This window comes from Rhododendron vialii, chromosome 4a (assembly GCF_030253575.1).
Source record: "Rhododendron vialii isolate Sample 1 chromosome 4a, ASM3025357v1".
NCBI classification, from domain to species: domain Eukaryota; kingdom Viridiplantae; phylum Streptophyta; class Magnoliopsida; order Ericales; family Ericaceae; genus Rhododendron; species Rhododendron vialii.
In genome coordinates, this window is record NC_080560.1 from 3,106,108 (window position 1) to 3,133,704 (window position 27,597).

The 27,597-nt window shown below is 37.4% G+C and overlaps 3 protein-coding genes across 6 annotated transcripts; 2 read left to right on the forward strand and 1 right to left on the reverse strand.

The window, feature by feature from the left end:
- Positions 1-4,234: 4,234 nt before the first annotated feature.
- On the forward strand, positions 4,235-8,829 carry LOC131323316 (uncharacterized). Of its 2 annotated transcripts, XM_058355039.1 has the most exons (3): positions 4,529-4,878; positions 8,233-8,270; positions 8,301-8,829. In XM_058355039.1, exons 1-3 carry the CDS (start codon positions 4,623-4,625, stop codon positions 8,607-8,609), a joined length of 603 nt encoding a protein of 200 aa, XP_058211022.1. In that variant the 5' UTR covers positions 4,529-4,622; the 3' UTR covers positions 8,610-8,829. The 2 variants fall into 2 exon arrangements, with proteins under 2 accessions (XP_058211021.1, XP_058211022.1); XM_058355038.1 differs by having other exon boundaries at positions 4,235-4,878; positions 8,233-8,829.
- A 3,439-nt stretch (positions 8,830-12,268) lies between these two features.
- LOC131323315 (uncharacterized) lies at positions 12,269-16,568 on the forward strand. Of its 2 annotated transcripts, XM_058355036.1 has the most exons (3): positions 12,328-12,688; positions 15,972-16,022; positions 16,053-16,568. In XM_058355036.1, exons 1-3 carry the CDS (start codon positions 12,334-12,336, stop codon positions 16,346-16,348), a joined length of 702 nt encoding a protein of 233 aa, XP_058211019.1. In that variant the 5' UTR covers positions 12,328-12,333; the 3' UTR covers positions 16,349-16,568. The 2 variants fall into 2 exon arrangements, with proteins under 2 accessions (XP_058211020.1, XP_058211019.1); XM_058355037.1 differs by having other exon boundaries at positions 12,269-12,688; positions 15,972-16,568.
- A 1,500-nt stretch (positions 16,569-18,068) lies between these two features.
- Positions 18,069-27,134, reverse strand: LOC131323317 (probable disease resistance protein At4g27220). 2 transcript variants are annotated; one of them, XM_058355042.1, is made up of 2 exons: positions 26,788-27,025; positions 18,069-21,304 (listed from the first exon to the last, which is right to left on the reverse strand). In XM_058355042.1, exon 2 carries the CDS (start codon positions 21,294-21,296, stop codon positions 18,297-18,299), a length of 3,000 nt encoding a protein of 999 aa, XP_058211025.1. In that variant the 5' UTR covers positions 21,297-21,304; positions 26,788-27,025; the 3' UTR covers positions 18,069-18,296. The 2 variants fall into 2 exon arrangements, with proteins under 2 accessions (XP_058211025.1, XP_058211024.1); XM_058355041.1 differs by having other exon boundaries at positions 18,072-21,300; positions 26,788-27,134.
- Between the last annotated feature and the right edge of the window lie 463 nt (positions 27,135-27,597).

Consider the following 27,597-nt stretch of genomic DNA (forward strand, 5'->3'; position numbering starts at 1 on the left):
CTTTTGAAGGCAAGATCCTTAACTTTCTTCTCTTTTTCACCCTTGAGGTTGTGATGCATTTCCTCCGTCATGAGAGATCCCATGAGCTTGTCCATCGTGTATGTTGAGAAATTTTTGGATTGTAGGATGATGGAGGTGGTAGTGTCCCAATTGGTTGGCATGGAACGGAGCACCTTCCTTGTCATTTCGGATTGACTGTAAATCTTTCCAAGAGCTTTTAAACCGTTAGTAATACTAGCAAATCTAGCAAACATTTGAGATATAGATTCATCCGGTTTCATTTTGAAGAGCTCATAGCTATGCACAAGAATATCAATTTTGGACTCCTTAACTTGACTATCTCCTTCATGTGACATTTCTAACTTATCCCATATTTCTTTAGCCGATTCACATGCGGAAACACAATCATATTCATTGGGAGTAATAGCACAAAAAAGAAGGTTCATAGCTCTATAGTTCTTTTCTATTGAAGCCTTTTCCAAATGACTCCACTCATAATCTGGTTTAGGCATAGTCTCTTCTCCAACTTTCTTAGTAGGAATAATGGGACCATTTTTGATAATTTTCCATAGATCATAATCCGTGGATTGAATAAAGATCATCATTCTATTTTTCCAATGAGAGTAATTTTCTCCGGTGAACAAGGGAGGTCTATTGGACGATTGACCTTCGATACAAGAAACATTACTAGTGGTTGCCATGGATCTTAACTCTTAGATGGTTAAATCTACAAACAAGAGCCGAGGCTCTGATACCAATTGTTACCCAAATTATGCAACCTAGAGGGGGGGTGAATAGGATTGCTAGTAATAATTACCAATAAAAATTTATCTCTAACAATATATGCAAACAATAAGTATGCAATCAAAATAGAGAGATAAGGAGATAGAACTCGTTTATAGTGGTTCGGTCCGGATTTGTCCACGGTCCGGCCCTACTCCACTTCTCCTCAAGCAATTACTTGAAGGTTAGACTAATCTTTAAAAGATTACAACTTGTAAGTCTTGCGGGTGCTTACAAGAACCGAATGCCTCTAGCTTTCCCGAGGAGCTAGCACAACCGCAAGAATTTTCTCCGAAAACTTCTCAAAAACAATAACACCCAAATTCCAACCCGAATTTGGTCTTCTAAGCTTTCAAGTGTTTGACTCAAACACTCACTTAGGAAATACAAGTATGTGAAGAAGGTATGAAAATTATCGCTCACAACTTGTACAAATTTTCTCTCAAGAATAATATGAAAGTGGAAGAACAATGAGAATTTTTGGCTTTGATCTTTTGAGAATTTGCTCTTGCAATAATATGGAATGTTGTAGCTTGTGTATATCCTCATTAATGAGTTCTTGATGCCTTATATAGCCATCCATATGCTTCCTAGCCGTTGGAACTAGCCGTTGGAAACTAGCCGTTGGAAACTAGCCGTTTGAAACTAGCCGTTGGAAACTAGCCGTTTGAAACTAGCCGTTTGATAGAGTGGTCATCCGGGTGATCGTCCGATTGTCACAGCTTTCTGTTCAGACAGCCGGCTTGTCAGCCGGTTCGTCAACCTGTGGCTCACAATTTCATCTAAATAAACCGTTAAAGCATGTATTGAGCTCAATAAAGTCTTTGTAAATATAAATCATGAATCCAAGAGACTTTATGCTATATTTCAAGGTCACGAAAATATTTAATTCGGGAATCGACTTTTCGATAATTTTGTATTTGCCGAATAAAAATATCATTGAATTAATCATCAAAATAATTAATAGAGATGCATATAAATTTTCACAAATTATAATGCATACATTTTTCAACAACGACCATTTAGAATGAAATGATCAGAAAAATAACATCTTTGCACTGGTTCAAATGGATTGAAAATTGAAACACTTATTTTTTTAACTATATTTTTTAATATGTATATAGGAAAAAAAAAACAGTCGGATTCAGTAGAGACAATACTTACACCCCATGCTTAGAGTGTTGATTCGTGTGCCAAAAATGTTATTTCTGAAGGCTATAAAAAGAGGATTTTGTATTTCAACTATATTCTTTAACTACAAAATTGAAATACATAATTTTTAACTGTATTTTTTAATATATAAATAATGTAAAAAAATAAGTGTTTCAAATTTTAATCCGTTTGAACCGGTACAAAGATATTATTTTTCTGATCATTTCATCCTAAATGGTTGTAGTAAATTTTTGGCTCTAAGGTTTCAACGAGTACCCTAAAATTTTTTATTTAGTTTTATAGTTCTCTTGGATGTACATTGAAAGGCCTTAGAGCGAAAAATTTATTACGATAATTTATGATGAAATGATCAAAAAGTAATATCTTTGCACATGTTCAAACGGATTGAAAATTGAAACACTTATTTTTGTAACTATATTTTTTAATTTATAAAGGACAAAAAAAAAGGAAAAAAAAACAGTCGGATAGAAAGAGAGAAAATGAAATAAAGAGAAAAAAAACGAAAAGAAGAAGAAGATTCAAACTGGAAAGAAAGAAAATGAAATAAAGAGAAAAAAAAAAAAAAGGTAAACTAGAAAGAAACGGGTATAAGCCTAAGTTGCCTCATATATGAGCCTAAGTTGTCCCATGTAGGAGCTTAAGTTGTCCTTTAAGTTGCCCCGTGTATGAATCTAAATTGCCACATGTATAAATCTAAGTTGCCCCGTGTATGAACCTAAGTTGCCCTCTAAGTTGTCCAGTGTATGAATCTAAGTTGCCCCTGATTCATGACAGGAGGGAGGGGTATTTTTGGCTTTCAATTTCATGTCTTGGGAATTATTATTTTCCTTCCCATGACTGAGCAATTCCAAAAAAGTGGTTCATGAGTTGGGCATTTTTTGCCCCTTCCTCCACTGAAATGCAATTCCCCCAAAAGTCTATACGTGGGCTTTACATGTATGTAAGATGTTATGTTTAATATTCCTATTATATTTGGAATGTTGTGTATGTAGCATAATTGGATATATGATGCCGAATCCTCTCTATTTGCTTCGGATAAGTTTGGTTCATTTGATACATTCGGGTTTAAAACGCCCCAAAATTTAAAGGGATAAAAAAATACATTTTTAAATTTGAATCGTCCAAAACACTTTTAGACAGCCTGAATGCACTAAGGGCTTGTTTGGATGCCACACTATGAAGGGGTATTGTCCAATCCCTCTTCTAATCCATGGGGCCGGTTCTAAGGCGTGGTTTGGGAAGACAAAAATCGGGAGATTTGATAATACCCTCTCCTCCATAACCCCCCTAATACCCCCTGAGGGGGCCTTACATATGGTTATATTTTGAATTAGCATTGTGGAATCCCCCCTCCTAATACCCTCCTCTTTTCCATTTCAACTACAAAACAATTTATCCCTCATTCAAATCAAATATTATTTAATCTCCGTCACATTAATATGGGCCCATATTTCTTACATAATACCCCCTACTATTCAATCTCCCTTCTTACAAAATACCTCCAAATCTAATCCCACATCCAATCGAGCCTTAAATAAACTGTACCAGTCTGAAGCCAAATTTACTGGATCCAATCCTGAATTTATGGTAGACTGGTGGTAGCATAGTTGTGAATACTGTTTCGTACCGGTTGATACCGGCCGATACGTACCGATTTGGAGAGAAAACAGTACTCCAACCATACAATACCGTTCCAGCCTCAATACCGGTCGGTACCGGAAATTCCGGACAATACCGGGCGAGATGGTGGTACCGAAAATTTCGAGCAGTATTTTGCTAATCTTTTCTCAGTGAGAAATTCTCACACATCACACGCAATGATAGAGAGAGAGATTGAGAGAGAATCAAGAGATACAGAGAGAGAGAGAGAGAGAGAGAGAGAGAGAGAGAGAGAGAGAGAGAGACCAGAATGATCGGAGCAAGAGGCGGCTGGAAGAAGAAGAAGAAGAAGGCGGTGGCAGTAGACGGAGTCGGAGAAGACAAGGGGTTGCAGAGGATTTGCTAGGCGGCACGGGTAATGACAGAAAAGTGGATTTTGGTGTTGTGAATGAAAGAAGAGAGTGGGTTTTGTTGTTGTATGTGTAATCATTTTTTTAAATTCCAATTACGTATACTATATATATACTTATGTCAGTATATTTTATAATTTCCAATTACATGTATATATACGCTCACTTTTCCATCACTTCTTCATTACGTTTTTTTTTTAAATTTCGGGGAATAACAGTTCTTATAACAAATAATATGGATAACTTTAAATGTTTTACAAAAAAAAAAAGGTTAAAACATTTGTATTCTAAAATGAAATTATTATCTAAAAATTAATGGTAAATATCAACTTATTCTAATTAATACTATGAATTAAACCAATTTTGAGCGTTAAAAAATCAATTTATAATTATACATTGGTAATTGCACTAAATTTGAAAAAGTACCGATATTTGACTTGTACCGGTACGTATCATATCTGTAAGAAAATCGATACTCTTGCTTGTACGGTACGCAGAACTTTGGGCGGTAGTGGAGAACCTTTTGCTTCTCCACATCGATGCTCCTTCAGTGCGTTGGTTACTTTACTCTTTAGAGAGAGAAGCCCGGTAGAAAACCCGAAAAGGAGGGAGAGAGAGAGGGGAGGGAGAGGGAGAGGGAGGGAGAGAGAGAGAGATATGGGAATACGGGATTTCATCAGCTCAACCACCGACAAACTGAGCTCGCCGGTGACGGCCGCTTGCCGGAGCTCTTACAATATCAGTCGGGGCGCCGTCACCACAGTTAATAGCGTCGTTATGGAAAACGTCGTTCCGACTGTGAATTATTACGTGTCCGATGAAGAAGGCCGGGCAGTGATCGGCCGATTCGCTACTAGCTTCGTCAAAAACACCGCCGTCTATGGCGCACAAGAGTGTCTCAAGTGGGCTACTGGTCTGATACATTTCCTTTCCTCTCCCTTTATGTTCTTTCTTGAAAATTCCTCTCCCTATATCTATGCGTGTAAAATATGCTTGTTTAACAATATAGCATGATCAGTTACTTACCCAAAAATAAAAAAATAAAAAATTACAGCATGATCAATTACGTGGTTCTGGGATCAGTTGCGTTTCCTAATGAACGCGCTTACTTGTTTGGTTTTCAAAAAAAAGATTGCAAATCGAGAGCTGCTATTCCCCCCTCCCCTGACACATACCCCTCCCGGCCCCACCACCCCTTTTCCGGAATTACCCCGCCCCTTTCTCTCTCTCTCTCTTTCTTCCTTTTCTTCTTTCTTTCTTTACAGTTTCTTTCTTTCTTTTCCTTTTCTTTCCAGTTTTTTTTTTTTTTCATTTTATTTCTTTTTCTTTCTTTCTAGTTTGAATTTTTTTTTCTCTTTAATAATAGGTTCAAGTCTAATTCTAGGCTTTGTAAAGTAATTAAGAAAAAAAAAGTGTTTCAATTGATCATGTTTATACGACTGTTTTTTTTTTCTTTTTTTGTCCTTTATAGATTAAAAAATATAGTTACGAAAATAAGTATTTCAATTTTCAATCCGTTTGAATCAGTGCAAAGATGCTATTTTTTCTGATCATTTCATCCTAAATGGTCGTAATAAATTTTTGGTTCCAAAGCCTTTCAATGGACATCCTAAGAGAGTCTTAGAACTAAAAAATAAGTCTTAGGGTGTTTTGTTGAAAGGCCTTAAAAAGATATGAGTAATTAAATAAAGAAATAAATTAAAATAATATGATCAGAATAAAAAAATCTTCACACCCGTTCAAACGCATTAAAAATTGAAGCACTTAATTTTTTAACCATATTTTTTAATATATATAAACGGTCTAAAAAAATTAAGTGCTTAAATTTTCGCTTAATTTTTTAACCATATTTTTTAATATATATAAACGGTCTAAAAAAATTAAGTGCTTAAATTTTCGCTTAATTTTTTAACCATATTTTTTAATATATATAAACGGTCTAAAAAAATTAAGTGCTTAAATTTTCGCTCCGTTTGAATGGGTGCAAAGATCTTGTCAATATAATCAGAATAACAAGATCTTTGCACCGATTCAAACGGAGGGAAATTTGAGCATTTAATTTTTTGACCGTTTATATATTAAAAAATTAAGTACTTTAATTTTTAATGCGTTTGAATAGGTGTGAAGATCTTTTTATTTTGATCATATTATTCTAAAGAGACATAATCAAATTTTGTCTCTAAGGCTCTCATAATTACGTTTCTGCTCCATAGGATTGTAAATTGATGGTGAGAATTTCTTTTTAACCCAAACGAAAAACCCAAACGTCGCCGTTTGGGGCTAGCAGAGCCCAGACCAATTAAAATGGCGGAGAGAGGTAATTAAAAGGGCTAAGGGAGGGTAAAAGAGGAAAAAGGATGTGGGACCGGGAGGGGTGTGTGTCAGGGGGGGTGGGAAAAGCAATTTACTTGCAAATCACCTACATTATTCTTTTAGTGATCAATTCAAATCCGGCGTGAAAAGCTTTCGAATCCAAATTCGTTGTTGAGATCTATATGTAGGGTGTAGTCACAATAGGTGTGCGTAAGCAAGCTGGTCCTGATGCGAGAGTTATAAAAAAAGTTCGGAAAAGACAGTCTTTCAGTGCCTTCAGCGTTGTCTTACATAAAGGGAATTGATTTTCGCGCTCCAAAATTTACTGCAGGCGCTCCACCTTTTTGTTTTTATACTGTGATATTGCAACATCAGTGTATATTTTGTTTTTACACTGTGCATGGCAACATCATAGTATAAAAACAAAAAGGTGGAGCGCCTGCAGTAAATCTTGGAGCGCGAATATCAATTTCCTACATAAACTTTCTCCAATTTTTGTCTCCATTTTCATACTTTCAACTATTCTCGTTGTTGAGATGAACATGTGATATAAAAATTTTATGAAGAAAATTTGAAAACAGTAACTAAAAGTTACATAATACCGAATGTCGGCTCCCTTCCGGAAAGGTAAATAAGTACTTATTTTTTAAGAAGGCAATTTCAAGCTCAAAAATTATGTGCTTACGCAAATAATTTTTCTATCAATATAGATCTTATTTGATAGATCTCATTGAGATCTTTAATACGGTGTAAGAAAATTTGAAAAATTATTTTTCATTTACATTATTTTTGAGTTTGAAAATATAAAATAAGTACTTATTTTTTAAGAAGGTGTTCTGGAACGGGGCCTAACAAAAATTAATTTTGTCCAAAGTCTATATCTGATACTATTCTCATTGAGTATTTATGCCAATTCACTTTGTTTGAAATCCATTTCTATCCAAACGGAGCCTGATTGACCGATGTCCCTCTTCGATTTCAATGAGTAGAGGACATTAGCTACAAGTGAATTGCCTCTAAGAAGTGGCACGAGGTAGCATTTTTGTAGGGTATGGAAGGAATCTATTCATTGCGATGTTACTCTTGATGTGGATGGCTGGTTAGAAATTCTGTTTTTGTAATGTTACTTCAGTTAAAAGGACCTTAGGATTTAAATTTCAGAGTTTCTTTTCATTTAGGTCGGATAACTTTGGTCTAGACTAGATAGTAGGGGCTGCTATTTCAGCGGTAAAAGTTTTTTAGAGCCGCCACTTTGTGCATCTCGATCTCCGGTCCTCTTCCACCCATATCCTTATTGAATGGAGATTACATAGGTACTGTTATTGTTGCAACTCTGGCATATACTGGTGCTGATTTGCGATCAACTTTTTTTATGCATTCTCTCCCCTTTCCTGGTGTTCAAGTGTTGACTATGGAATCCAATTGAAGGCATGAACGTGCCTTTAAGTTTCTTGGTTTCCATTGAGACTCCAAATTTTCTCTTCACTTCTTGCCCTCTGCTTTATGGCTACCGCAGTTGAAGTTTAGATGCAGAAGTGGAATTACTTCTCTTACAGCAAATGGGCGGTAACTGGTAACTATTTTGATGTTTTTTCCCTTTAGATGCACTTTTTCTGTTTGTGATTTATTCGACTGTATCATCGCTAACTATACCCACTGTTGTGCAATTTCGCAACTCGGGCACTGACTTCATATTTTACCTGGAGTGTGAATTTTCTAAATCGATGTTTCCTTAGTTACTTGTTGCGGACTTGTGAGCTGATTTGTGTTTTCATGCATCGGCGGATTGTTTGAAATTGTGGACTTCTCTTTCACATTAGTTTGTTACCTCCACTTATTGATTGTCCAGACTTCGGAGCTCCAAAATTGTTAGGTTCACATATGAATCATTTTCTGGTGCTGAGCTGGAATTTATCTGGGAAGCCAAAGTTTACCTCTTTAACTGTATATGTAGGTCCTGTTTACAATATTGCTTCACGATCCCTTTGTGATGTGAAAGCTGAGGATTATAAAGAACTGAAGATGAAAACTGACCATTATAAAGATGAAGTGCAGAAATTGCAAGATCTGGTCAATAGACTAGAGAGAAAATTGAGTGGTGGTGAGAATGTCCAAGACGATGTTAAATTCAAGAGAGAATCCAGTGTTGGTAAGAATTACCATGCCGATCTCAAATTCGAATCTCGAGTTGTGCCGTGCTTGAATTCAAATGCACACCTGGAACCAGAAGATGTGATCAGAATCTTTACGATGAAGGAATTTATTAGCGGTAGATTTATGTTTGATAATCTGGTGGTCCCTGGGGTGAAGAAATCAAGTAAAGACCCATAAATATTTGAAAGTGGTACGGAAGTATCAGGTGTGAGCAACTGATAAAGTTGTATGATGATGATTGATGGAAGTATTGTTTGGTTGTTGTTTGTGGTATGTGCGAGATTAATTGTGTTTCGGTCCGATTAATCTTGTAGGACATCGTGTATTTTGTTGTCATTCAACTACGGTTCCATCTTATCAATTGGGAATGCAGTGCTATAGTTCCTGTTCTCAGAAATAATTTGTGCTTTCAGTTTCCAAATACCTCTCGTCACAGGATAGGACAATGTTTGGTGGTTGTATGGTTGCTGACAAGAAATTGAACTTTGTCAATGAGATATGTGGTATTCTGGTGGATAGGGTGAGCATTGAAAGTTAAGTAAATACTACTATATTTTTTTTGCCTAGATTGTTATAGCGTGTTGTCTCAAATTCAACTCGGATTATGAGTACGAACTCTTTGTAACGTATCGAGGTCCTCTCAAGTTTCAACGCAGGAAGGGAGTTTCCATATCTCAATCGAACCCCAAGAATCAGCCTTGAAAGAGTTTGATTCAGTTTAAGCAGAGAATTTCAAGCTACAGCTACTCTTTCATTTGGATGGATGAGAGATTTACAGTTTCTGCAGCTATGCTTCAATGTTCAAACACTTCAAACAGTTCCTGAGGAACTAAAAGGTGATAGCTATTATTCTATTAACATTAGCTAAAAACACCTCCCAACTTCTGAATAACCAGTTTTTTTCAGTTCATATAAGCCCATTATCGGGTCACGCAGAAGCTACAACGAACATTTGGGAGCAAACTCGCCAAAAGTAACAATTATAAGGACTCGCCTTTACTTGTCCCTTTACTTGTACTCTCTAAACATGACCTAGTCCACAAACAGTTTACTTGTTGGGTGTTGCAATACCATCTGACATCCACTTTTAGTGTACCGTTTGCTAAACTGAATGCTCTAACGCCAAGTCTTAAGCAACTGCAACCAGGGATGGATGGAGAGGCGGATGAGCAAGAGCAATTGCCTGCTTCAAGTTTAAAAACAAAAGCCTATTCAAGGATTTGGTCAGAATATTGAGAATTATGTGGGTTTGCCTCCCAAGTTTAATACATTCGTAGCACATTATCCTATCGTCGGTGCAAGTTGCCCACTTAATAGTATAGAATCTTGCGTCCATCGTTACTGCAAGAGCCTTTTGATTTTCCATTTTCCACCTTTCTTTCAAAAATCATTCTCACCCAGTGACTTGAAATTTTTTACAAATTAAACAAACACAACTTTGTGTTGTGACCATATATGAAAAAGTATCAGATAATCATACAGAGGATCAGTACAGGAGTACCATCAAAATGTTTGAAACTGTTCTTGCCAGAGAATGGAGTGTCTTTAATGCTCTTCTCTTGGCCAGAAACTCCTCAATTTCTCTTGTACTGCTTTGGGCACATTCTGCAGAAACTGAGAGTGCAAAGGACACACAAGCCACAATAGCTGCAAGAAGACGGCTCAAGAGAACATGGCTGCTAGGTAAAAGTGAGAAGAAAGAACGAATATAAAGAGAATGACAACAGGATCACTCAAATTGTAAACATCGGTATGGAAGTAATTTAGCAGAATGTGTTATGACGAAGGAATTTAGCAGAAGATAATATGTTTGACGATCCGGTGGCCGGTCCCGGGGGTTACGAAATCAAGAAAAGAACTGTAAACATCGGTATGGAAGTATCATATTCGACTTGGATGATTAGTACGAACTCTCTGTTACATATCAAGATCCTCCTCTTTTGTGAAGGTTTTTATGCCGCAAAGTGAGATTGTATCGAATGGTGATAGTTGATGGATTGATAATATCACATCTCTATCACACTGCGTAATAGCGGATGTTCGTATCAAAAAACATGCCAGAACGTAATATAAATCACCCGCCCTACGGGTGGGGCGTAAATGTAATATACACAGTGCGTCATTTATATTTTTTGAGATGTTTTCCTATTGAGCTATTAAACCCAGAACAATTCTTTCTAGCCGCAGTTTCTCTTTGCATTCGTTTGAACAAATTAATGTAAAACCCAAGTCTTCAACGGACCTGGGGGCTGCTGTCCCGGCCGGAGGGATCTCGCTCCGGTCTCGCTCCAACGATCGGAAACGTTCACTTTGTAGAGCTCGTCAAGTTGAACAAGTATTTCAAAAATCAGTTTGATCGGATATCTTTAAGTGCCTGATCGAAACACATATAACTTTTCAATAATGGGTTCTAGTAGATTTGATTCAGTGTTTCGGATCTATTCTTTTCAAGACGAAAAGGTTTCGATGAGGCACTTAATGATATCCGATCGAGCTGTTTTTTTACATACTTGTTCAACTCGACGAGTTCTACGAAATGAACATTTTCGATCGTTGGAGCGAGACCGGAGCGGGGCCCCCTTGACCGGGACAGCACGTTGCTGTCCCTTCAAGGGACAGTAGCCACCTTGTTAGGCCCTGTTCCAGAAAGGAAATAAATACTTATTTTTTAAAAAGACAATTTTAAACTCAAAAATTATATTCTTACACAAATAATTTTCTATCAATATAGATCTTGTTTGATAGATCTCATTGAAATCTTTATACTGTACTAAAAAAATTAAAAAAATATTTTCATTTACGTTATTTTAAATTTAAAAACTAAAATAAAATAAGTATTTATTTTTTAAAAAGATGTTCTTGAACGGGCCCGAGGCTCTGTTCCGAAACAAAAAATAAGTCTTTATTTTTTAAGAAGTCAATTTCAAGCTCAAAAATTATGGGTTTATTAAAATCTAAAAATATGCAATATGGATCTTGTTTGGAAGATCTTGATGAGATCTTTTATACGATGCAAAAAAAATTGAAAATTTATTTTTTATTTACTTTATTTTTGAATTTGAAAATATGAAATAAGCTGTTTATTTTTTAAGAAGATTTCTGGAACGGAGCTTCTTTTTGTACCACTAACTCATCAGCGATGTGACAAATCTTGGCAAAATCTTGAGAGAATCATGAGCATAAATAACAAATCTTGAGAGTAAATAACAAAGCAACAAATACCGCCTGAAAATCTAAAAACTTCAAAAAGCTGTCATTATTTCAAGTTTTATTTATATTTCTTTTTTTCACGTTATGTGCGTAATTTTCACTGTTGGTTTGTGCTTGCAGTGAAGCAATCAATTCAAAAAGTAAGTCGCGTTTTTACAGCTATGCATTCAGAAAACATACCTATTGATATCCGTTGGAATTGATTTTTTATAAAGTCTCATAAATAATTATTTTAAAGTACATTGGTATTTATCTGTATTTTTTGTAGAGCCCAGTATAGGCCCCACACGGCATGCAGTGACCTATGCGGTGGTCCTAGCACAGTTGGAGCCAATTGCCAACTGTTCTAAATACAAAAAGCCTATGCGTGGACTTCACATGTATGTCAGAGGTTATGTTTAATACTCATATTATATTTGGAATGTTATGTAGGTAGCATAATTGCATATATGGGACCGAATCCTCTCTATTTGCTTCGGGCCAATTCGATTTATTTGATACATTCGGGTTCAAAATGTCCCAAAATTTAAAGGATAAAAAATACCTCTTTAAATTTGAACCATCCAAAATACTTTTAAACGGCTTAAATGAACTAAATGAGCTGTATTGGTCCGAAGCCAAATTTACAGGATGCAATCCGGATTTTATGGTGGACTGATAATAGTAGAGAACTTTTTGCTTCTCCACATCGATGCTTCGGCAGTGCGTTGTTTACTTTTTACTCTTTAGAGAGAGAAGCCCGGTAGAAAACCCGAAAAGGAGAGGGAGAGGGAGAGGGAGAGAGAGAGATATGGGAATACGGGATTTCATCGGCTCAACCACCGACAAACTGAGCTCGCCGGTGACGTCCGCTTGCCGGAGCTCTTACAATATCAGTCGGAGCGCCGTCACCACAGTCAATAGCGTCGTTGTGGAAAACGTCGTTCCGACTGTGAATCATTACGTGTCCGATGAAGAAGGCCGGGCAGAGATCGGCCGATTCGCGACTAGCTTCGTCAAAAACACCGCCGTCTATGGCGCACAAGAGTGTCTCAAGTGGGCTGCTGGTCTGATACATTTCCTTTCCTCTCCCTTTATCTTCTTTATTGAAAATTCCTCTCCCTATATCTATGCGTGTAAAATATACATACTTGTTTAACAATATAGCATGATCAGTTACTTACCCAAAAAAAAAATAATAATAATAATAAATTACAGCATGATCAATTACGTGGTTCTGGGATCAGTTGCGTTTCCTAATGAATGCGCTAACTTGTTTGGTTTTCAACAAAAAGATTGCACATCACCTACATTATTCTTTTAGTGATCAATTCAAATCCGCCGTGAAAAGCTTTCGAATCCAAATTCGTTGTTGAGATCTATATGTAGTGTATGTAGTCACAAGAGCCCGTTCCAGAAACTTCTTAAAAAATAAGCAACTTATTTTATATTTTCAAACTTAAAAATAATATAAAGGAAAAATAATTTTTCAATTATTTTTTGCATCGTATAAAAGATTTCGATGAGATCTTTCAAACAAAATTTATATTGCATATTTTTAGATTTTAATAAATTTATAATTTTTGAGCTTGAAATTGCTTTCTTAAAAAATAAAGGCTTTTTCTGATTGAATCCGGATCAACCCATTCCACCTCATTTCTGATACTATAGTTTATGGCATTAACTAAGACAATAAAATGATCTTCTTTCAAAGATCTCTCATCGAGATCTTTTAAACGATGAAAAAAATTAATTTTTTATTTTTGTAAACTCATTATTTTTAAGCTTGAAAATTTCAAAAAAAATAAGAAAGTTTAGTTTTTAAGAAAGTTTAGTGGAACGGAACTTGGAAAACGGAAAAGTAAACGAAAAAGTAAGCTCCATGCTTTCGTAATTTTTTATACTCCACTGAATTGCCCTTGTCAGCTCATATCATGACCCTTTAAATGGAATCACGATAGGGATGGCAATCTCGGCCGACCTGTTCGAACCTGCCCCGAAAATCTCCGAACTTCGGAGATTCGTTTGGGGATAGGGTAGGGTATGGAGAATTTTTTTAAAAAAATTCGATCCTCTCGGCCAACCCGTTCGAACCCGCCCCATTCCCCGCCCCGAAAATCCCTGAACTTCGGGGATTCGTTTGGGGATTGGGTAGGATATGGGGAATTTTTTTTTAAAAATTTGGGGATTGGATAGGAGACGGGGATAGGTCTATCCCCGCCCCAAACCCTACCCGTCCCCGTTCGTTACCCGTCCCGCCCTGTCCCCGAATCCCCGAAATATATATATATATATATATATATATATATATATATATATATATATATATTTATATATAAAAATAAATAAATATATACTATATTATATATACCCCTTCAGTAGTATTTTATTTTGTTGGCTTTTTTAATTTTGTTTGTGGAGTTTTGTTGGTTCCTAACTTCCTGGCCAACCGACAACCGTTACTAGTACAGTTTCCTCAGCCCTTTTCCCCGGAAAAAAAATACAAAACAATCCAAGTTCTTTCGGCTTTCACATGCTAGTATATGCTGTTAGGTGCTGAAATTGTGAAATACAGGTGTCCGAATTCCGAATTCCGAATTCCCGAATCCCCGTTTTGGATCCCCGTTTGGGTCGGGGATGGAGGAAAAAAACAAATCCTCATTGGGGATCAGGTCGGGGATGGGGTAGGGGTGGAGGTAGTACCCCCGTCCCCGACCCGTCCCCATTGCCATCCCTAAATCACGACCTTGGTATATCCATTTGTTTGTTACACGTGGCTTGTGGATAGTGGTGGAAGATGGGAGCAGTGTGGGACCGAATGGGGTTGGATGGGTTTTGGGCCATTGATTGGTTACTTTGATAAGACGAAGAGTGATGGAAGAGTTTTTGGGCTGTAGGTGATAATTTGCCAGCGACGGAAAAGGCATTGGAGTTTACAGGTTCGTTGAGATAGGCCGGCACTCACGAGTGATTATTGGCAGATGCGTCTTTTAATTCCAACCTATATTGAACCCATTTTCAGCCCGTTTAAACCCATGTAAGTATGGGTTTATATGGGTTCAATCCATATCAACCCATTATGTAATATGGGCGGATTGGACGGGTTTAAAAAATATGGGTTGTGATTGCCACCTCTAGGTGTGCGTAAGCTGGTCCTGACACGTGAGTTATAAAAAAAAGTTCGGAAAAGACAGTCTTTTAGTGCCTTCTGCATCGTCTTATATAAACTTTCTCCAATTTTTGTCTCCATTTTCGTACTTTCAACTATTCTCGTTGTTGAGATGAACGTGTGAGAAAAAAAATTTATGAAGAAAATTTGAAAAAGTAACTAAAAGTTACATAATACCGAACATCGTCTTTAATAAAAAATAATTTTGTCCAAAGTCTATATCTGATACTATTCTCATTGAGTATTTATGCCAATTCACTTTGTTTGAAATCCATTTCTATCCAAACAGAGCCTGATTGACCGATGTTACTCTTGATGTGGATGGCTGGTTGGAATTATGTTTTTGTAATGTTACATCAGTTAGAGAGAGACCTTAGGATTTAAATTTCAGAGTTTCTTTTCATTTAGGTCGGGTAACTTTGGTCTATACTAGATTGTAGGGGCTGCTATTTCAGCTCTAAAAGTTTTTTAGAGCCGCCACTTTGTGCATCATGATCTCCGGTCCTCTTCCGCCCATATCCTTATTGAATTGAGATTACATAGATACTGTTATTGTTGTAACTCTGGCATATACTGGTGCTGATTTGCGATCAACTTTTTTGATGCATTCTCTCCCCTTTCCTGGTGTTCAAGTGTTGACTATGGTATCCAATTGAAGGCATGAACGTGCCATTAAGTTTCTTGGTTTCCATTGAGACTCCAAATTTTCTCTTCCTGCCCTCTGCTTTATGGCTACCATAGTTAAAGTTTAGATGCAGAAGAGGAATTACTTCTCTTGCAGCAAATGGGTGGTAACTGGTAACTATTTTGATGTTTTTTTTCCCTTTAGATGCACATTTTCTGTTTGTGATTTATTCGACTGTATCATCGCTAACTATACCCACTGTTGTGCAATTTTGCAACTCGGGCGCTGACTTCATATTTTACCTGGATTGTGAATTTTCTAAATCAATGTTTCCTTAGTTACTTGTTGCGGACTTGTGAGCTGATTTGTGTTTTCATGCATCGGCGGATTGTTTGAAATTATGGACTTCTCTTTCACATTAGTTTGTTACCTCCACTTATTGATTGTCCAGACTTCGGGGCTCCAAAATTGTTAGGTTCACACATGAATCATTTTCTAGTGCTGAGCTGGAATTTATCTGGGAAACCACAGTTTACCTCTTTAACTGTATATGCAGGTCCTGTTTACAATATCGCTTCACGATCCCTTCGTGATGTGAAAACTGAGGATTATAAAGAAGTGAAGATGAAAACTGACCATTATAAAGATGAAGTGCAGAAATTGCAAGCTAAGGTCGATAGACTAGAGAGAAAATTGAGTGGTGCTGAGAATGTCCATGACGATGTTAAATTCGAGAGAGAATCCAGTGTTGGTAAGAATTACCATGCCGATCTCAAATTTGAATCTCGAGTTGTGCCAGGCTTGAATTCAAATGCACACCTGGAACCAGACGATATGATCAGAAACTTTATGTTGAAGGAATTAATTAGTGGTAGATTTATGTTTGATAATCCGATGGTCCCTGGGGTGAAGAAATCAAGGAAAGACCCATAAATATTCGAAAGTGGTACTGAAGTATCAGGTGTGAGCAGCTGATAAAGTTGTGTGATGATGATTGATGGAAGTATTGTTTGGTTGTTGTTTGTGGTATGTGTGAGATTAATCGTGTTTCGGTCCAATTAATCTTGTAGGACATCGTGTATTGTGTTGTCATTCAACTACGGTTCCATCTTATCAAGTGGGAATGCAGTGCTATAGTTCCTATTCTCAGAAATAATTTGTGCTTTCAGTTTCCAATTACCTCTCGTCACAGGATCGGAAAATGTTTGGTGGTTGTATGGTTGCTGACAAGAAATTGAACTTTGTCAATGAGATGTGGTATTCTTGTGGATAGGGTGAGCATTGAAAGTTAAGTAAATACTATACTATATTTTTTTGCCTAGATTGTTATAGCGTGTTGTCTCAAATTCAACTCGGATTATGAGTACGAACTCTTTGTAACATATCAAGGTCCTCTCAAGTTTCAACACAGGAAGGGAGTTTCCATATCTCAGTATCTAAATCGAACCCCAAGAATCAGCCTTGAAAGAGTTTGATTCAGTTTAAGCAGAGAATTTCAAGCTACAGCTACTCTTTCATTTGGATGGATGAGAGATTTACAGTTGCTGCAGCTATGCTTCAATGTTCAAACACTTCGAACAGTTCCTGAGGAACTAAAAGGTGATAGCTATTATTCTATTAACATTAGCTAAAAACACCTCCCAACTTCTGAATAACCAGTTTTTTTCAGTTCATATAAGCCCATTATCGGGTCACGCAGAAGCTACAACGAACATTTGGGAGCAAACTCGCCAAAAGTAACAATTATAAGGACTCGCCTTTACACTTGTACTCCCTTTACTTGTACTCTCTAAACATGACCTAGTCCACAAGCAGTTTACTTGTTGGGTGTTGCAATACCATCTGACATCCACTTTTAGTGTACCGTTTGCTAAACTGAATACTCTAACGCCAAGTCTTAAGCAACTGCAACCAGGGATGGATGGAGAGGCGGATGAGCAAGAGCAATTGCCTGCTTCAAGTTTAAAAACAAAAGCCTATTCAAGGATTTGGTCAGAATATTGAGAATTATGTGGGTTTGCCTCCCAAGTTTAATACATTCGTAGCACATTATCCAATCGTCGGTGCAAGTTGCCCACTTAATAGTATAGAATCTTGCGTCCATCATTACTGCAAGAGCCTTTTGATTTTCCATTTTCCACCTTTCTTTCAAAAATCATTCTCACCCAGTGACTTGAAATTTTTTACAAATTAAACAAACACAACTTTGTGTTGTGACCATATATGAAAAAGTATCAGATAATCATACAGAGGATCAGTACAGGAGTACCATCAAAATGTTTGAAACTGTTCTTGCCAGAGAATGGAGTGTCTTTAATGCTCTTCTCTTGGCCAGAAACTCCTCAATTTCTCTTGTACTGCTTTGGGCACATTCTGCAGAAACTGAGAGTGCAAAGGACACACAAGCCACAATAGCTGCAAGAAGACGGCTCAAGAGAACATGGCTGCTAGGTAAAAGTGAGAAGAAAGAACGAATATAAGGAGAATGACAACAGGATCACTCAAATTGTTACTATAAACCACAGTCTAAAAGTGTGTATTGAGTTTTTTAACCATTGCAGTAAACTTTAAGGTAGTGTTTAGTTCCAGAGAAGCCTGGAACTACTTTAAGAAGGAATGGAAGAGTCACCTACATTGGTGTATCACGAATCAACTTGTCTAGCACATTCTGTCGTTTTTTAACAAACCAAACTACAGAAATAGATTTCAAGGGAATGATCATTCCATTCCAGGCTTAATTCAAAATGAACCAAATGCTGATGAAAGAAAAAGCTTGGAAGGGGTTGTCGAAACAAGAAAACAGGAAACATTATTGGGTAATGATTCTTGTAGAAGGAAGATTTTTACATTGCCTATGCAAATCTCTGGAAAGATTGTCTGACTAAAAATAAAAGCGAACAAAGGGCTGAAGGAAATTTTTCTGGCTGGGAGAGTTCCACTCCAGAGATTCCCACCATTGTTTGTCATCGATCACAATTTCTTCAAGTGGACAGGTAGGGGATTGTTGTTCATCGCAAGGGTGCAGGGAGAGAGGGACTCTCTTTAACTTTGGACATCTAATAACTTCAATACTCTGAATCGAATCACAAGCCATCTCCCCTTTACATATGCTTCTTAACTCTGGCAGCTTCTGCATTGACAAACGCTTCAACCTGGGAAATGAAATAACAGTACCATCAAAACCATGGGAATTAGAAGAAGACAGATTGCTGCTGCTGCTACATTCATACATTGCTGCCTTTTCATTCCCTTCTTCTTCTTCGTCTAGTGATATGATCTCCTCCATCAGCTTACATTCCCATACATAAAGAAGTTCCAGGTTGAGGAGATGCTGCAGCAAGCGAGGCGTGAACAACTTCTTGATATTTGGACAGCCAATGATATCGAATTGTTTCAGATTTGAAAAGGTTCCATTCAGGGGCACTGCATCACCTCCTCTAAGTCCCCACTTAAAGAGAGCGCTTAGATTCTGCAACCCATGAAGATCCAATTTTTCAAGGCTTTGAAAAGGAGCATTGGAGGAGGAACATGACGATGGAGATGAAAGGATGCACTCTATCCCATCACAGTGAACAACTGCACATGCCTTCAACTCTCTAGCTTGATTCAATGAGGAAACAACATCCATTAAGCCGCCAACCGCAGTCTGGCATTCAATTATCTCAAGGTACTGAATATCATGAGGCAGAAAAAGGGGAACTCCTCCTCCTCCTCTTTCGCCTGTTAAACAACAGTTGACCAATCTCACTTCCTTGTCATATTTATCATTGTTTTCGATATACGCACTGCTGTTATGACAGTCATCTGGACTTACTTGAAGACTATAGGAGCTCAACCTCCTGTAATGCTGAGATTGGACATACCAGTTAAAACCATCAAGATCGTACAACTGGCCTTCGAATTCTTCCAGGTTCCTCAAGCTCATCAGCTCTTCTGCTTGTACACTTACATGCTCGGACGAATAGTCAAGTACGAGTTGTTGGAGACTTGTTAATCTGGAAAGTATACCCGTTGGTATTGTCTCCAGATTCCATGTGTGATGCATATTCAGCCGTTTGAGGTTTACCAGATTTTCCAAACCTTGAGGTACTCTCTTGATCTTAGTATAACTAAGGTCCAATACTCGCATTCCCTTGAGCTTTGCCAATGAAGGCACATAAATGAGTTGCTCACAGTGACCGAGAAATAACACAGTGAGACATTCCATGTCGGATATAGAAGTTGGCAAAGACTGAATCTCGGTATGAGATAGATCAAGAAGAGATAGGGATTGAAGGTGCAGAAGGAATCTGTATGGAAGTCTCTCCAGGGGGTTCTCCCGCAATATCAAGGTTGAAAGGTTAGGACACATTGGTGATGTGGCTGATGGAATTGTTGATATCTCATTCTTCATCAAGGACACCTTCTCCAGATCTGCTGTCCATTCTTCCTCATCTGGTAATTCTCTCAGTTGCATACCCGCTTTTACCATGTAACGAGGACTAGCTCCGGTAATCTTCAGTGCCATTTCTCTTATCAAATCATGCATCCTCAGGCACCTATCATGTCGAATCCCTTTTACACTTTCCAACAAGCAGACATTTTCTAGCTTATTCAGTATACTGTGGCCCAAATCAAACTCTGCTTGCCTACTTTTCCTTCCATCCATCAGTCCCTCGGCAATGAAGTATTCTATCAGTTCCTTTCTTTCTATGTAAGAGTCTTCAGGATAGAGCACACAGTATAAGAAGCAGAGCTGCAACTTCAAATCTCTCAGGCGATTGTAGCTGAACTTCAAAATAGGGAATACGTCACTTTCCATGTCTCCTTGCCTTGTAGATTCTTTCAATTCCTCCAGGACGTTCCTCCATTCCCTGATGTCATCAACGCCTCTCATGTTTCCACCCATTGTAATAATCCCAAGTGGCAAACCAGCACATTTATCAACAATAGCCTCTGAAATCTCGTTTATCTCCGGCTTAAGTGCTTTGTTGTGCCCAAGTATCTCTGTGAATAGCATCTGAGCTTCTTCCTTTGGAAGAGGCTCCACTTTTATAATTGCTTGGCAACCCATCCTGTGACAAACATCCAGGGACCGAGACGTGATAATTAACTTACACCCATTCACTCCGATAGGAATTCCAACCTTCTCCAAAGGAAAATGATCCCACATATCATCCAAAATGAGTACACTGTTCTTTCTTTTCATCAACCCTTTGAACAGTAGTGCAGCCGTTCTCTTTTCATCTCCCTCATCAGAAAAATCAAGCCCCATTGCTTTGGCAATATCATTCTGCAATCGCTGAATACTAAACTCTTGCGAAACAGTGACCCAAGAAACATAGTCGAAAGGTTCTATATACTCTAGAATCCGGTTATAAATATGCATAGTTATGGTTGTTTTGCCTACTCCCCCCATTCCGTAAATGCCAATGCTTAAGACCTCATCATTCATTAAGCACACCCAAACTTTTTCCAAATTTCTTTGAGATGTCTTACCTACCAACCTTGTTGTTGGTAATAAATCTACCCTGGTCTCACATGCATCAATCGTAATCCCTTCAGGAAATCTACCTTGCTGAACAAGATCGTCCACTTCTTCAATCATAGTTTTTACTCGTTTTCCGTACTTCACATGTGAGTAAAATCTCCTTTCTCCTAGTCCTTGTTCTATGGTCTGAACTTCTCTTTTCTTCTGTTCCACATTTTTCAACCAATTTTCAACTTCTCTCTTTCGCTTCTTCCCTTTAATTAGCAGCTCTGCATTTTTCAATTCTGAATTTATGTCAGTTTCTTGGCAACTCAGTTCTTCCAATTTTCTCTTGAGAGTCTGCATGTTTTCATCAAGCTTAAAGATACTGCTTAGCTGTTCCAAGACGAGGCGGCATGTTTCTTCGGCCATATGACTGTCTGGTACAAAAAGGAGAACGTGATATATGAGGGGATTTCCACAAACTTTTACATGTTACAGTCCCGAAGTGGTGCGTTCAGAAGAAACAAGATTATGCCATTGAGCCATTGACAAGGTGGCTACACGAAAATTATTTCATCACCAATTATTTTTGGGCACTCAAACCAAATCCATTCTTACCCCAAGCTTTTACCAATCATGCCCGTTTTATGCGCAGACAAGATGGAAGATTTGATTCATGGAAGCGGAAATAAATAAGTACTCAGGTGTAGACAAAAAAGTATATTTAGCTGAGAATCATGGAGGAGAAACTATCGAAGTTGTATTCACGACAAAGATGGTTCAATTACGGCAAAGATGGATTTGTAGTTTGAACTAAAAACCGGGATCTTGCTGTAGGTACCTGGTTCCATGACTTCTCTCAGAAAGTCGACACACACATACAATCTGTGCACAGATTGTGCACAGATTTCATTATGGAGCCCACCACGGATCTCATACAAATCATCCGAGCCGTTCATTAAATGTAAAATATTTTTTCAAGGGTCCCCGTAAAAAATAATCTCAATCCGATACTTATAAGTGCTCGATTCAATCATACAACTTTTCATTATCCGAAAATCTGAAAGAAAAGTTAGATGGTTGGATGAAGCACTTATAGGTATTGGATTGAGCTTATTTTTTACGGAGACCTTTGAAAAAATGTTTTACATTTAATGAACGGCTCGGATGATTTATGTGGAATCCGTGATGGACCCCACAACAAAATCTGTGCACAATCTGTGCACAAATTGCTGTGTGTAGCATCTCACCTAAAAGATTAGTAGGCCCGTTGTAAGGTGCAACCAACACGAATTTCATTGAGAAAACGAAAAGAAACTTTGTTTTTCATCGAAGACCCAACTTGTAATACCCGCTCCAGATATTTCAGTATTTCAATTACTTTTAATTGAACTATGTGTTTTAGGGGTTTAAATCGTAAACAATAGAACTTGCGAGGGTCCTGTGTGTGATTTGTGATTGGAGCATAAGTTAGGACGTGGTTCCCCTTGCATGTGATAAATTCCCTTGTGCCTATGGCAAAATATCCTGGAGATATTTATCTTTCTCCATACGTATCTTGTTTGTTTCTACGTAGGGAGAGAGGGAGAGGCGGCAAAAGAGAAGGGGAGAGAGAGAGAGAGACGGTAGAAGAGAAGGAAGAGGAGGCCAGAGACTCCAGTCTGTTCTTTATGAAATTATTTAAGGTACTTAGAAAGCTTTTAAATTTTTGATATTTTTATTGAAAGTTCATTAGTGTGTCTATTGTATCGTGTTAAATTTTCATTCTGAGAATTGTAGAAAAAGATAAAAATCATAAATATAACTGTGGTCAGGATCCTTTTTTTAATAGACAGTTTACAGAACTGAGTCTTTTATCAATTTTTTTTATAGTTAAAAGATCCTCCTGATTATGGGTTCTTAGAGCAACTTTATTAGCATAGCAAAACAACAAAACAAGCTACTTTACCTAGGGAAAGGGGCAAAACCATCTTGTAGCAGATGAGGCAAAAGGAAGTGTAAAATACATCCATAAACAAACAGTTGTTAGTCATCTTTACCGTTTTACTATTCACCCGGTAACATTTTTTTATTCTTTTTCCTCCCTCTCTCCAACAGTACATAGTTATCCGTGAACAATAATAATATTTTATTAAAAAATAGTTTAAATAAATAGTGTTGGTGTAGTATTAAAAGAAAAATGGATAGATAAAATGAAAAATGTGTACTGTTCACTAGTTTTTTTACCTAATAACTGGTGTACTTGCTTTTATGAGTTTGAAAGATTGATAAGTTGGTGATGTTTTAGAGTTGAAATTAATAAAAAATATTAAGTATTCAATTTTTAATGAATTTTCGAACACAGACTGCTCTGTTGAAAATTGTGCTTCGCTGCACAGAATTTCTGAGGTTGGAGGTGATTTTGACTAGGTTTTTTTATTGTGAAAAATCTAAAAAAAATCAGGGATGAATGTTGGTATGTGGTAATAGTATGTACCAAATTTAGGGTTTATTAGATGCATATTCTAAATTTGGCGAATTTTACAAGCTGGTGTGTCCCTGCTGAGTTTTGTATTTGCTGCACTGACACGTTTTGAAAAAATGATCATATCTTTTAGCTCGGGTATCGGGTTAGCGCACGGGTTGTTGATTCTGAAATTAAACTCGTATGTCTTTTGAAATATGTGAAGGTTGTGGCTTAGTTTGTACCAGATTAAATCAGTTTTTGATTTGAAGTGGATAGAGGTGCAGAATCTGTGATTTTGGACAAATTTTTGTGTAAATTTGGACGAGCATAACTTTGTCGTTTGGACTCCGTTTTTAACAAATTTTATATCAAAATTTATGTACCGGAGGTGTACTTTCTAATGGTGGTGGTTTCATGATTTGATTTTAACCCTATAAGAAATTATAGGCAGAATACGATATACTGATTGTAGATTTCAGACCAAATGTAGAGGTGATGTGGTGTTTGAGTGTTACGCTTGTTTAGGGATACTTATAAACCTTTAAGATGGACATGCTTGTATGCGTTAAGCATCATTAATTTATTATTAGTGTTATAAATTATTTTAAGGAGTTGGTGGTAACGTTTAAGCGTTTAATAAACTGATATGGTTAGCTTGTGACTAGATAACAAGCCAATCAATTGGGGAGGTTCCGAAATCGTAAGTTTGGCGTACCTCGGTCGATACAAAGATGAGTGTGTTTGATATGGTTTTTCTCCATATAATACTGTTGTGGTGGTGGGTGTATATCTTGCTAATCGTAGTTAGCTTTTGATATGGTTATCCTTACTGAGATATTGCTGTAGTGGTGAGTGTATATCATGCTACTGTTGTTTAGCTTTAATTTGTTATGAATGTGTGCGTGTGAGGCGTGCGTGTGAGGCACACCATGTCGTAAGTCATATCGTTCAATGGACGAGGGTTGGGAGCATGGTGTGTAGGACACGAGATTTGGTTGTGCTATGCGTGTTTGATGAAAATACATGTTGATGGGTATTGATTGAACCGCCGAAAGTTAACGTGTGAGACATACCATGTCGTATGCTATGTCGGCTGATTGTCGGTGGATGGGAGCATGGTATGTGAGACACCTTATCTTGTGTTCATGGGATATGGCAGACGTGCCACTGCATGTGATGTGATTATATTCATATTGTTGTGTATTGATTATTATTGCTCAGTTGGGTGGTTATATTGGTTATAACTGTTATATACATTCTAGTATTTCAGTTACATTGGTGATGTGTATTCATGTTGATATTCCTTCGGGTATTGTGGTATTACGTTGAGCATTTCTATATCTCACATACTTTGGCTTTCCTTTTTGGTTTGTCAGGTAGCAGGTTGCTTAGAGTTGGTCCACTACCGGTCGTTGTGTTGACGCGTTTTGCTAGCATCAGGTGGGATTTTGGTTACGTTGTTGTGGAGTGCCTTAGTTGACGCAGAACTTAATTTGTAAGGAGTTGTAGCTAAGAATAGTTAAAGCTTTTAAATTGTATAGGTCATAATTAAGTTTGGTCGATAGCTAGTATTCTATTTGAAGTTAGCCTTGGACGTTGTGAATAGTCGAGTTTGTTATAGGTGGTTAATGAAAAAGTTGGTTTATTCAAGTTGTAAGTAAGTTGTCGGCGGATGTGTTGAAGTATAGAAATTTTAAAGTATTATAATGCAGATGTTGTTTCTTGGTTGTGCGATATCATGGTTAGTTGGTCAATACGTTGACTCATTTTTTTATGTTATGTTAAGGTGTTAAGTCTTCCGTTAGGTGTTTATTTCTGACAGGTTATGAGGTGTGGTTTGGTCTTTTGTGTGGAATGTCACGTGCTCGCGCCGACTCAGGTCAACTTTGGGTATCGTTTGCGAGGCGGGGCGTGACACAACTCATTTACAACCTGCCGAAATTCAGCCAGACTCATTCATATGATACCCTTAAAAGTAAGGTTAGCACTTAGCAGGAGATTCTAGCAACTAGAGCTAAGCAGTGTGTCATAATCCTACCATACACGTTAGTCTTTACGTATCCTGCGATTCGATGAATTTAGATGTAAAATCAAAAAATAAATTTTCAACGCTTTTCGTGTTTAAAAAACTCAACGATATGCATACGAGTGATACACACCTTACCATTTTGTTTGTCTAGAGGTAAAACCGATACGTCTCTCCAACCTAAGAAGCACAAATACAGATACGGTACACGAACACGACACGACACAGCTACGGGTACGTGACTTTTTGTTAATTTTTCTCTATATCTCAAAAAATAAAGAAACTCGAGGGACATTACACCATGAAACTATGGCCCCATATCAATACTAGTAGGCTTAGAGGGTAAGCCTAGAGATCTGATTCAATTTCTATGTTCATTGCCTTGCTTTTTCATTCAAAATACACAACATATAGAACATCTAATACACAATGAATTTTTGTTTCTAAAATATGGCAAATTGAGTAGGAGGACATACTATAAGGGCTTTTGCTATAATAAGGATATAACTATTTTTTCGTAAAGTATAAAGGATATTCTGCCCAGAATTTACAAAAAACCTCTCCCAGAGTTGACCAGCGTTGACAAGCATTGACCAAGGTTGACTGGTGTTAAAAGTGCTTAAAATCCTAGGGTACCTTATGAAAGTGTCTAAAACCTTAGGGTACCCTATATATGAAAGTACCTAAAATCCTAGGATACTCTATGAAAGTACCTAAACCGTTAAAATCTTATAATAGGAAAGTACACCCTAAAACCCTATGAAAGTGCTTAAAATCCTAGGTTCCTTATGAAAGTGCCCAAAACCCTAAGGTTCCCTATGAAAGTGCAACAAGATCGAAAAACACGAAAAATACATATTTGTATTAACCAAATAAGACCCTTGATATTTTTTGTGTTAGTCAAACAAAGCCCTTATCTCATTAATGGTAATTTTGTATTTTCACGGACTCTAGATTCTAAAATATTTTTATTAATAAACTCTACGCATCACGGAAACTTAAGCTAGACTAAAGCTCCTGTGAGGTTGTTTCATTTGGACTTTAGACTAATATATTGTCCAAAATACTATGAGCACAAATGATCTGTGCACAATATGTGCACAAAAGATGGGTGTGATCCATCTTGGGGTCTCAGATAAATGATCCGAGCCATTAATTTTTTCAAAAATAATTTTTTCTAAAAAAATTAGCTCAATTCAATACAACAAGGGCATCACATCGTTTTTGTCTCTAAATTCAAGGGGAAAAAAATTGAATGAATGGATCAAACTCTTACAAATACTTGATTGAGCTGATTTTTGGCATCGACACTTCAAAAATATTTTAAATAAAATGAATGAATCGTATTATTTGTGTGAGACCCTAAGATGGTCTGTCTCTTTTTTTTGTATCATGTAACAAAATGAACCAAAAAAAAAAAACATTTGGTTGGTAGGAGGAGAACGTACCGGATTCCGCCAAAGGCCAGCGGGCAGCAGGCAAAGTAAGCTCGGGTGTGTTCGTAGCCAACAAAGAAACAAACACGCACCTCTTAAACTGAATGATGAAATGCCTCAGAGAAAATAGTGTGATCCTCGAGAGGTTCTCAGAATACAGGAGGGAGTAGAAAATGGATAGACCTGCTACTGGAGTGCTAGCTCTCGAGTCATTTTCTTCTTCCTCACGGGTTTTATAACGAAACCAATGTCGTCAACTCTGGTTTTCAAATGCTGGAACAACCGGGCCCTATCTGTGATTTACTGGAAGAGGTGGTTCTATGAGAACCGTTGGAACTCGGGTCTAGCTAGAGTCTGCTGCTAGTACGAACAAGAGTTGAACTCTTTCTCTGTTATAGCCATTTATGTACATTCAACGCACCTTTGGAAAAAATGCCGAAAATTGGAATATTAAGGCTAAAGTTTCGATGAATGACCCGCCGGGGGTTTTGTTCCTCGAAGGTGTGCTCTGACAAAGACTGCTCTTTTGATCTAGTCATTTTTCTCTTTACATTTCGAGATAAAGATTAAAAGAAAGACTTACCCACCACAATTCCTTCTCTCCTCTCCGGAATCTGTACGTTCATGAATGTGGAAATTTACATTGTTGACCATAAATTGATTCATACGTATTTTCTCCTGTGGTTTATTATCATGTGGTCCAACCACAAACCAATCATATGCATACGTGCAATAACAAAGTGATTAACATGGTGACTCATCGTGTTACGTCTTTGACAATATTTCTTCATCCTTATCCAAAGTGCAATCAACTTGACTTGG

Bases quoted from the DNA above. Each gene is read 5' to 3' on its own strand.
- LOC131323315 (XM_058355037.1), top strand. From the start codon at position 12,334: ATGCTTCGGCAGTGCGTTGTTTACTTTTTACTCTTTAGAGAGAGAAGC. The intron at 12,689-15,971 runs GTCTGATACATT...CTGTATATGCAG, and splicing joins GTGTCTCAAGTGGGCTGCTG to GTCCTGTTTACAATATCGCT.
- LOC131323316 (XM_058355038.1), top strand. From the start codon at position 4,623: ATGGGAATACGGGATTTCATCAGCTCAACCACCGACAAACTGAGCTCG. The intron at 4,879-8,232 runs GTCTGATACATT...CTGTATATGTAG, and splicing joins GTGTCTCAAGTGGGCTACTG to GTCCTGTTTACAATATTGCT.
- LOC131323317 (XM_058355042.1), bottom strand. From the start codon at position 21,296: ATGGCCGAAGAAACATGCCGCCTCGTCTTGGAACAGCTAAGCAGTATC.